The 10589-nt window shown below is 47.9% G+C and overlaps 1 protein-coding gene across 1 annotated transcript in view; it reads left to right on the forward strand.

The window, feature by feature from the left end:
• The window catches only part of ZAN (zonadhesin), a gene marked incomplete at its 5' end in the record, with an annotated part of 19832 nt that continues 9243 nt past the window's right edge, over nt 1–10589 (forward strand). The window contains 10 exons of the mRNA XM_019532545.1: nt 1–232; nt 1136–1383; nt 1716–1893; nt 3131–3239; nt 3727–3818; nt 4459–4635; nt 7627–7829; nt 8606–8750; nt 9395–9636; nt 10040–10204. Coding sequence (XP_019388090.1) covers nt 1–232; nt 1136–1383; nt 1716–1893; nt 3131–3239; nt 3727–3818; nt 4459–4635; nt 7627–7829; nt 8606–8750; nt 9395–9636; nt 10040–10204 — 1791 coding nt within the window. The remainder of the gene's footprint in view (nt 233–1135; nt 1384–1715; nt 1894–3130; nt 3240–3726; nt 3819–4458; nt 4636–7626; nt 7830–8605; nt 8751–9394; nt 9637–10039; nt 10205–10589) is intronic.

Here is a 10589-nt window from a genome sequence, read left to right on the forward strand (position 1 = left end):
TCAACCTCCACTCCTCTGAGTACGACCGAAACATCAACCTATTCTCCAAGCTCCTCTGTAACAACCACCACTTCTGGTACCACCAGTTCATCCACATCAACCTCCACTCCTCTGAGTACAACCAAACCATCAACCTATTCTCCAAGCTCCACTGCAACAACCACCGCTTCATCAACATCGGCGTCCACTCCATCTACAACGCCACACACAACTCCCAAAGTTCCACCTTTAGGTAATTCTTAGCAGTGACCTGATTTTTTTGTCACTTGCTGTTGGGTTGAGAGTTGAGTTATCCAGAACAGCATGAGCAAAAGCAGTGCCACCTCCTACGTGCCACCTCCAGTCAGTGCTAGGGGAGGGGTTTCACTGAGAACACAGAATAGTTAGCACACGTTCACAATTTCTGCACTAGGTTAGTGGACTGTTCTGAACCCTTGTTGTAGTGCTGAAGGGACTTTAGCGTTCCCTTGAACTGCCCCACCCCAGGCAAACAGGAATGGAAGTGGAGTTAGCCTGGATTTGCACACTGCCCCAGAAATGAGTGCTGTGAAGCATTTCTGTTTCTTGCAAGAAAAAGAGGAAAGAAACTAAATCCAAGTGATATAATAAAGCTCTTTAGTAGCTTTCAGTACTAGGAGCAGGAGCAAAAGTCCTCGTTACATTTAAGGTGGAACATTATCAGGGACTGTACGACGCGATGGTCAGTGACAGCAGAGGGCTGGACTTGATGACTTACAAGGTCCCTTCCAGGCCTCTGTTCCTTTGATCCCATGTCTATAGAGGTCCTTCATTTCTGGAGATTTGCATTTACAGAAATGAATGTGAACTAGTGACCACTCCCTGTTTCTCCCTAAATCCTGCACGTGCAGGGAGCAGAGCAGGTGCTGGCCAATAACGGGAAATGCATCTGGTGGATCTCAGCCTTGCTTCTACCAAATGAATAAGTGCATTGATGGGATGATGTCCTTCTCTTTCCTGTGAGCCAGGGATATGACCTCTCATTAGAGCAGTGATAATTTGTTCTTAATTTCCATGCACAGTGTGCAGACACCCAAGCAGTATGCTCAGGGGCGAAAAACTTAAGTCAATGTAGGAGAGATTTACATGCAACTAATCCACATGTCTTTCTTCCAAGGTCGGGCTATCTGCAGTGCATCAGGGGACCCACATTATAATACCTTTGACCAGAAGGTTCACCATTTCATGGGCACCTGCACCTACACCCTTTCCAAAGTCTGCAATGCCTCTACTGGGCTTCTTCCTTTTGCTGTGTCCGCAACCAATGAGCACCGGGGCTCCAACACCAAAGTTTCTTATGTAAAGTCAGTGCATGTGGAGGTCTATGACAATCAGATTTCTCTTCTGAAGAACAGGAAAGTGAATGTAAGAACCAATTATTTGTATTTTAATAGTAGATGGCCTTAAACTGTTCAATCTTCGTAAAATGAAACATGCAGACATGTGAAAACATGAGCTATTTTGGCTGGACATGGTGTATTTGTTGAAAAGGCCTCTCAGAGTCCATTGAGAATATTCCTGATTACTCAGTTGAAATTTGCTTTCTAAAAGCGTTCTGTGATATTCTCTTTACATTGCTCGCATTGATCAGAATACCCCTATTGGTAAACTCATTTGCCAGAAGATTTGTGGCCTATTCACTGGGATTCATGGGAATGTTCACAGCTGTTAGCTGATTTTCCCATCTTCTTGTATAGGTGAATGGCAGAAGGGTGAACCTGCCTGTGTTCGTTGGAAGTAAGATCAAGATCCTAAGCATTGGCGGCTATATTCTCCTGGAAACCGATTTTGGACTTCGGGTCAGATTTGATGGAAATCACTACGCAGAAGTCTCAGTGCCCTCGAATTACCAGGGCCAGCTTTGTGGCCTCTGCGGTGAGTTATATGTCCTTGCATTTTAGGGCTTTAGAGACCTAGATTTAATAGCTAAAGGCCAGTGATTGATTGACTAGTTTTGTATCAGGCTGTGTTCTCCTCTATATAAATCTAGTCCTTAAATAAAGCAGAGTATTGGGGAGTAGCTGTCAACCTTTGTAGATTCAAGGCATCCCTCATTGGACTCAGGGCACCCCTTGTTAACCTCAAGGTCCCCCTTGTAAAATGCCAGCTCTTAATTTTCATTCATGTTTTGACTACAGAAAAATAATACAGTTGTTCTTGCGTTACACAGAACAGGTCAGGATGGGTTGAACACTCTGGATTCCTATTTGAAATCTCTGAGTTTATCTTGTGAATAGTATTTGCACACCTAACCGTGCTAACATTGCGTGGCACCCCACAGCACTCTTGAAAGGGTCTCAAGGCACCTGGATGAGAACCACTGGTTTATTTAGAGAATAGCACTATGGCTTTAGGTACCTGACACAATCCTGGTAACCTGGGATTCAACTCAGAAATGATAGCTTTGGCTTCTTTTTAGCAGAAAGGGGGGTGTCATAGGGAGAACAGCAGTAAAAAGAGCATCCATGTCAGGCCCTGGATGCATCTGGCCAGGAACCTCTCAGCTGCTTTTCTGTTGCTTGCATTCAGTTGACCTGTCTATCTTTGATCATGCCTGTCGGGCTCTGCTTTCCTTATTTCTCGTAACTCAGAAATTATCATCACTTTAAGGCCCTTCCTGCAGCCCAGAACAAACTTCCAAGTGGTCTTTGTCGGCCTCCTCAAATCTTCATGCCCTTCTCTCTTATTTCCTGTGCTCATCAAAGCACACTTCAAGATTACTGTTAAATTTACAATGGCCACATCTACATGAGCAGTGGGCTCTGTGCTGTTGTTACTGTGCTGTCATTTAGTACTAATCAGTGTGACTGCACAGTACGATCGCCACATGGTTTTTTTTCTGATGCTGCGCACAATCTTGCTACTTTTCTAACTATTTTTCCTACCACTGCGCAGTATCGTCACAGCACAGTACGTGCTCGGCAGTGCTACCGCGCAGTAGCATCTCATGTAGACATGCTCAGTGGGTTCACAACCAAAGAGATTTTCCAGTGGCTGAAGCTTCTTTCATCACACAAGCAAGTTCATTGGAATATATGGTACAAATCGTGCAATGCTTTGGCCATTGTGGGTTTCGTGTGTTCTCAAGTCTGTCTTTTTTACCCCTTTTTAGGCAATTACAACAATAATCCAGGTGATGACAACATAAAGCCCGATGGTTATGCTGCACGAGATTCCACAGAACTTGGAGACAGTTGGATAGTGCCAGAGGATAACACTGCGTATGTACAGGAGTTGCTGAAGAAATTCTAGCAAAATGCACTGCATGCTGTCCTGCAGTATGCCCAGCAATGTTTCTACTGCCTGGTCCCATACTGGGATTAAGCAAAATCCCCATTTTCTCCAGCAAACCCAGGGATCCCTCTTTACACGAAGCAGTGAATGAGCAGCTAGCCTGCTTATCTCTTGCCTTCAAAGTCTCCATCCAAGAGGCACCCACCAGGCGGGAAGGGCTGAAGTGAGCCCACTCCTTTGTTTAGTAGCTGTATTCTCCCATTCATTCCCATTTCCCAGAATGCGTCTAGGGAAGTCTCAAAGCACAGTGGGAAGAGGAGTCCCACTTAGGGTGTCCCTGTAGTGGGGTAGAAGATGGCCTCTGGTGGAGCTTGGCTGTGATAACAAAAAAACCCACTCTGTAGTGCAAAACCAGCATTTGTCTGAGCTTTGTTTGGTGCAATAAATTGATGTTCTCTCTCTTGCTTCATCCAGATGCTCCAGTGAGCCTCCCGGGACCTGTGACCCCAAGCTGGAGAGCGAAGTGAAGAAGAACACGGCTTGCGGCATGATCTCCGATCCAGCAGGTAGGGCACGCACGGCTTGTTCTCCGGGCAGATGCATCGAGTACAGTGCAGATGACCGCGCCGGCTGGTCTGCTCTCCAGGACCCTTTATTCTGTGTCTGCATCCAAAATGTGTCACCCACAATACTGACAAGTGCAGAAGGACCCACAGGAGTTGGGGGGATCTGAACATCCTGAGTAGGCAGGTGGTCTCCTTGTTGTGCACCAGAAGCCTGTAAAAGCTGCTCCACCACTGCCGCCTGCCCATGTGCTAGCAATGCCCACTCTGCTTTCTTGGAGGAGCAGGGCAGTGGGCTCTTTGAGGCATGTTTATTCCAGCTTCAGTCTTCACACAGCCTGTGGGTGTTTTCCACTCTGAGCATGGGGAGCTGGTGGGAAATTTCAGATACCAGATACTGGTGTAATGCCTGTGTTATACCAGGGAGCACTGTTTTCTTCAAGGGACCCTGTGCTCACCCATGTAAACACGAGGAGGAGGACTCAGCCCATCTCAGCATTTGCATGTGTGCTGTTTGGCTTGTTCTAGAGAGAGCAGCCTGCAGCACTAATGGCACATTTCTTGCCATGGCAGGGGATGGGGTAGTGTGGGAGCTCGGCTTCTCTCATCTTCTCTTTTTGGGCTTCTTCCTTGACTCATCCAGGTGTCTTCAAGGATTGTCATGCCAAGGTGAATTGGGAGAATTTCTTTAGTAACTGTATCTATGACATGTGTCACACTGGAGGGCAGGCAATGTCCTTGTGCTACGGGCTGCAGGCCTATGCTGAGGCATGTTCAAGTGCTGGGATCTGCATCAAGTGGAGGAATGCTACACTTTGCCGTGAGTATTGCAATATTTGTCGGTTACTTTCTGGACCTAAGAGTTGCTCAAAAAGTGGAGCCGCTTCTGTCTTGGAATATGACCTGTCCCTTTGCCATGCCTGGATCCTGCCCAGTTTTATCATGGAGTACTTGCCTAGGTTTTGCATGATGTTTAGGTCCACCCTCACCCAGCCTTGCAAAGCATTCAGAGATGGTTGCATGGAGCACTCCCACCCTGTGTTGTCATCTTCAGATTCACGCCCACCTGTCACTAAAAGGACATAGGCTGGTTCTCTGAATCCTCTGTATCCTCTGCTTAGCTCCACAGAGAAGAGCCCCACACTGGGTGAGCGATAGGAGCTTGTGCATGCAGGGTAGTCGTACATGCAGAAGCAAATCCCTCTTTTGGTGCGAGGGCAAGGCACTGCAGGAGCAACAGGTGTATGCACATTTTGTAAGGCTCACCCACCCTGCACAACCCACAGCAAGGAGGGGGTTAAGAAAAGACCCTTGTAATCCTGAGGTCTGGGGCTGTTGGTCTGGAGCGGTATGGGAGCAGAGCTGTAGGGAAGTAGGACGAGGGGAAGATGCAGTCTGTGCAGTGGAAGGGAAGTGCGGGGGAGAAGTTGTGCTGGAGGCTGATGGGAGGACCAAAGGTCCCCAAAAGTTTAATGCAGTCTGAATCAATTCCATTCCATAATGAACTGGGATTTGCCTCTAACTCAGTTGTTAGCTCCCTGTTTGATGTTAAATACCCACTGCCTAATTACACGCTTCAATTTAAATGCTTCTTATTAGCTTCTAAGGAAAGTTTCATTACGCTCAGCTGTATTTGATGTGAGCTTCTGCACAGGGGAAATATCAACAAACTGCAGCTCTGCTCCACTAGTGACTCCCCTGCAAACCAGTGCCAGCACCGTGGATGTGCCGAGTCCCCAGAGACTCAGTGCTGGCTTCCAGACTGGAGCTAATTTAAAGGGAGATCTTGGGCAAACAGCTGTTCCCTCCAAGTTGTTAGACATGCAAAGCTCACATAGCCCAAACTAATCAGGAGCCCTCTGAACTCTCTCCAGATTAATTAGCTACAGCATTAAACAGTAAGAGGGAACTGACAGGGAACTACCTATGCCACACCCCTGCTTGTGTGATGCAGGGATATGTCGTGAGTGGGCCTGACTTGCTGCAGCCCAGCACGCCTTGTCTTCCCACTGGAGAGCTTCCACAGGATCCATATCCCCAAAAACACAGACCTGGGGGCCTTGGGGAGCTGCTGCTGATTTTAGTACCACTGTGTTGGGTTGCATGGGTTTTTGTGAAGGTCCTGCAGAGTTACATTGGCCTTCCTGGGGTTGACATCTGGCTCTATATTCAACCCATACCATAAAATCCTATTAAGGGGATTCTAGGAGATGCTTGTATTGGAGAAAATTGGCCCTGACTTTAGCATGACCCCTGATTTAAAAGCATCTGACACGTCAGTCCTTGCAGATGGCAGAACGGAGACAGGCATAATGTAAAAAGACAGGGCAGAGCAAGGAAAAGCATGGAAAGTCCAAATCTCAGGGTGAGAGCATTGGACTCACAACAGTTAGGGAGCTGAAGACTTAAAACTTGGGTACAACTGCAGAGTGGGACAAACCAGAAGCATTAGAAAGCCTTGTAATGTGGTGCTCCCTAAATCAATAGTATAAAGATCATTGGGGACCAAACAAGAAGCTGGTGCCTGGACCAGCAGCTGAAAACACTGGTGGTGCTCACCTGAAAAAAATAAGAGGAGCTGCTGCAGGACTGGAAGTGAACAGGAACCTCAATTGTACATGAAGCAATTAATTGTGTAACCCAGCTAAAAGTAGCCTGGGCTTTGTAGATCAGAGATGGACAAACACCTCAGGATCGCAAAGTGCATCTGCTTTGAGCGATGGAAACAGGCTTCTGCTGTGAACAAGCTGGGGATGAAAGAACAGGATTTTCTCTCTACGAGTGACTGGGAGGGAAGAAAAAGACAGGGTGTAATTCTTGTTTCTATTTTTAAATACTTGGCGGGTGCTCAGATAGTCAGTACCTTAAGGGGGCCATACTTGTACCCAGAGAGAGTCTTTTATTCCTTTAATTTGTGTGAGTTTAGTGCCAGTGAAATAACAGAGCCTGAGAGGCTAAAATCCCCTCTCCATTCATGCAGCATCTACTGTCTGGGGAGTTGCATTAGAAGCTGAAGTGGGATTAAACTTACCACAGGCCACTCCAGTAGTAATGGTTAGGACTGAATGTTAAGGCCTTGCCAAAAGTACTGGATTGGCTGTGAAAAGCCCCTGGCTGCTGACAGCATCCCTGCCCTGTGCAGCTACCTGCCTCTGCTCTGGGCAGCCATGTAGGTTTGGGGCGACTTCCCCCAGTGGTGTCTTTTGTCTTAAGCTCATGCAGCTGCAGGGAAGAGAGGAGCATTGGTGGGAGAGGTGGTCCCCCTGGCTTTGGGGAACATTGGTAGCAGAGGTAACCCCAGCTGTGTCCCACCTCCCTGCCTGCATCATGGATGTCTGTACCTGTGCAGCGGCCTAGAGATCTGCAGAAGCTCTGATGCATGTACTGTGATAATTCCCCTGACTGCAAGCATGCAGTCTTGGGCCTCTCTGGGCTTGTTTGGGACATTTGGGCACCTGTTTGCTGAGACCCACCAGGGCTGCTTTCATATGAGCCACCACCCAGAGGTGCCATGCAAGCAGCTGCCCTCTTTTGCCACCCATATTTTATCAGCATGTGAAAGGGTGGAGGTCTCATCCTGCTCATGAGCAATCCTTGACTACAACCAGTCCTGACCATGGATCTTTTGTCTTTCTGTGTCATTCCCAACAAAAAACACTAGTGAAAAGCATCAGCAGCCACTGCTGGACACACATCTCCAGCCACACTTGGCTTGAAAGATGCATTGTAGGGAGCTGGCAGTGGCTGTTCTAAAAAGATGGTTTGGGGATGATTTTACCTGAGTTTGCCTGGTTTTCCTTCCTGCTTGTAGCAATATCCTGTCCGGCACACAGCCAGTATGACAGCTGCAATACCATGTGTCCGCTCACCTGCTCGACTCCCTCCGCACCCAGCTCTTGCAGCTCCCCACCGATGGAAGGCTGTTTCTGCAGTGAGGGCTATCTTCTGAGTGGCGACAAATGCGTGCCCCGGGAAAGCTGTGGTTGCATCGATGCTGATAAGAAGTATCACCAGGCAAGTTTCCCCAGGCACCGTGTCTTCATAAGTACCAGTGCAGTTTCATTTTGCATCATATGTTCATGAACATGTACATAAGTGCATGGCATGTAGCAGAATGGATAGCATCCAAAGTCCGCCTGAGCCTAATGAGCCATTGGGCTAATGAGGTTAAGGCACTCCAGTTCCTATAGCCAACAGTGTACAAGGGAGTGATGAGGGATGTGGCTGAATCCATGTCCAGCTTGAACGTGACCAGGACCCCATTTACAGCTGGATTGACTGGGCTAGCCTTTGGCACAGGCCTGGGCAGAACTGGAGCTCATACCTCTGGAGATTTAATGTTTTGCCATTCTTCCCAGCATCAGATGGGTCGACAGGGATTTGGGGTGTGTACACACATACTAAGACAATTTATAATAAGGCGACTTAACTAAGCTGACTTAAAATACGGCGACTTAAGTTAAGCCATGTCAGAGTGTACGTATGTACAGCTCATTGACATGGTGGCAACTGTCTTGTGAGCTAAGTCGATTTAACTAATGCGGCTCAAAATACTACATCTCAGAGGTGTATTGTCCTGTGCCAAATTTAAGCCAAGTCTGCTCCATATACATGTGTACTCTCTGCCAGTTGAGCTGGCTTTAAAAAAGTTTAGCCAGTTTAACTGTCAAAAAGTCAATACATGTGTACACACTCCCAGATATTCCAGACCCCTTCAATCACCCTGGTGGGAAACACCGTTCTCTCTCCTTGCTAGCATGTGTATTCATGTGTTGCTGCTTCCTCCACAGGTGGGTGAAAGCTGGTTTACCCGTGAGAACTGCACTGAGCGCTGCACTTGCAACATCCACAGCGACATCACATGTGCAGCCTGGAAATGTGGCATAAAGGAGAACTGCAACATTCAGGATGGGGTCCTGGGCTGCCATGCCTCTGGTAAGTTCTCCCTGACAGTCCAAGTGGGAATTCAGCATTAGACCTTCCTGATGTAGAAAGGATTTCGTCTTTTGTGTGATGGTGGAGATGCTCACCGCTGACTTCTCCCAGGGCTCAGAGACATTCAAAGGCAAATTCCCATCTTGCGAATGCTGGGCTTTCCTCAACTGCAGCAGGTGTGCTGGGGGTGTAGAACCATGCCCCAAATGGCCAAATGCCCCGAGTAAGAGGCATTAACTCGGATTGAGGAACGATTGAGAAAACTTCTAACCCTGAGGACCCAATTTAAAAATGGCAAGTGCCCAATTTTGTTTTGTAAAGGACACGTGCTGGTAGGCCACACACAGGCAGTCCACAGTAGATGCAAGTACCCAGCAGCACACCAGAACAAGTGGCTCAATTTGCATGTACAACCACATATTTACATGTTTTGCAAACAAGTGTTATGAGATGCCTTTGGAAAAAGTAGCCCTAAATGTCACCAGCATGAATGGGCTGTCCCCAGTGGGAGTCCACCTGAGTGGGAATGGTGAGGAGCGGGTCTCAGGACCCTACTTTGGGGCTTTTCTTGTTTACAATGCCTGATGCCAGAACAAAACTCCTTAGCAACCGTAGATCACTATGACTTTTCCTTTAACCTTCAGGGAGTGCATCGTGTCAGGTGGTAGGTGACCCCCACTATTTCACCTTTGACAAAGCAATGCTCACCTTCTTGGGCACCTGCACCTACACCCTGGTTGAAACCTGCAACAGCAACAGTGTTGTTCCGGTGACCATCAGAGGCAAAAATGAAGACAGGGGACAGAGAGGTGCCACGTACCTCAAAGAGGTCTACATCGACGTGTACGACAACCGAATCACCCTCCAGAAAAGCAGGAGCATCCTGGTACGTGGTGGTGCTTTTAGTGTGTTGAGGACAGCAAGCATGCACTGGCTGATTCAGGGTAAGGAATTGCCCTGTCTCACTGAGGAGTGTGTCCATGCTTCTTCGATACCCATGGCTGTCCCAGTACTGCTCGATTTGAAAGCACCACGTCCAGCTGGGAGTGGAGAGCCTTTTGACCCTTCTGATGTGCTCATGAAGGCATGAGATAGGAACACAGTCCATTTCTCCTTTAGACAGAGGACGCGTCATTGCTGCCGTTGACATTTCAAAGGGCGGGGGGATGTACAAGGGCTATGCTTCTGCTCGGGAATCCTCTAAATCCTTGGAGAAAATAAGCCCGGATCAAAAAATATGCTTTAATAGGAGACTGTGTTTGGTGCTGACAAAAGGTCTGTTGTCACAGCTCAACAAGGAGAGAGTCTACGCTCCGGTGAAGAACCGAATGCGAGGCGTGTCCATTGGCAACGTGGGGTTGTACGTGGTGGTGGAAACCGACTTCGGGCTGGTGGTGAAATACGATGGAAACCATCACTTGGAAATCAGTCTCCCGGACTCTTACTTCTCAAAGGTGAAATTCAGTTATTTATGAATCTTGGTTGTTGCTTCAAAACACAGTATTTTCCTTTTCTGCGACCCCAGTTAATTTTTATTTATTTTCCTTCTCTTGCTTTACTACCACCGCTCTCATTGTAGGAATGCTTAGTTTCATAGTTTCATAGTTTCTAGGGTCAGAAGGGACCTGAGCAGATCATCTAGTCCGACCCCCCGCCATGGCAGGAAAGAGTACTGGGGTCAAACAACCCCAGCAAGGTGTTCATCCAGCCTCCTCTTAAAGCCCCCCAGGGTAGGAGCCTGCACCACTTCTCTTGGAAGTTGGTCCCAGACCCTAGCCGCCCTGACCGTGAAGTCGCACCTCCTGATGTCTAGCCTAAACCTACCCTCTGCCAGCTTGT

Source organism: Crocodylus porosus, unplaced genomic scaffold (genome assembly GCF_001723895.1).
Source record: "Crocodylus porosus isolate Cpor-Errol unplaced genomic scaffold, CroPor_comp1, whole genome shotgun sequence".
Taxonomy (NCBI): domain Eukaryota; kingdom Metazoa; phylum Chordata; order Crocodylia; family Crocodylidae; genus Crocodylus; species Crocodylus porosus.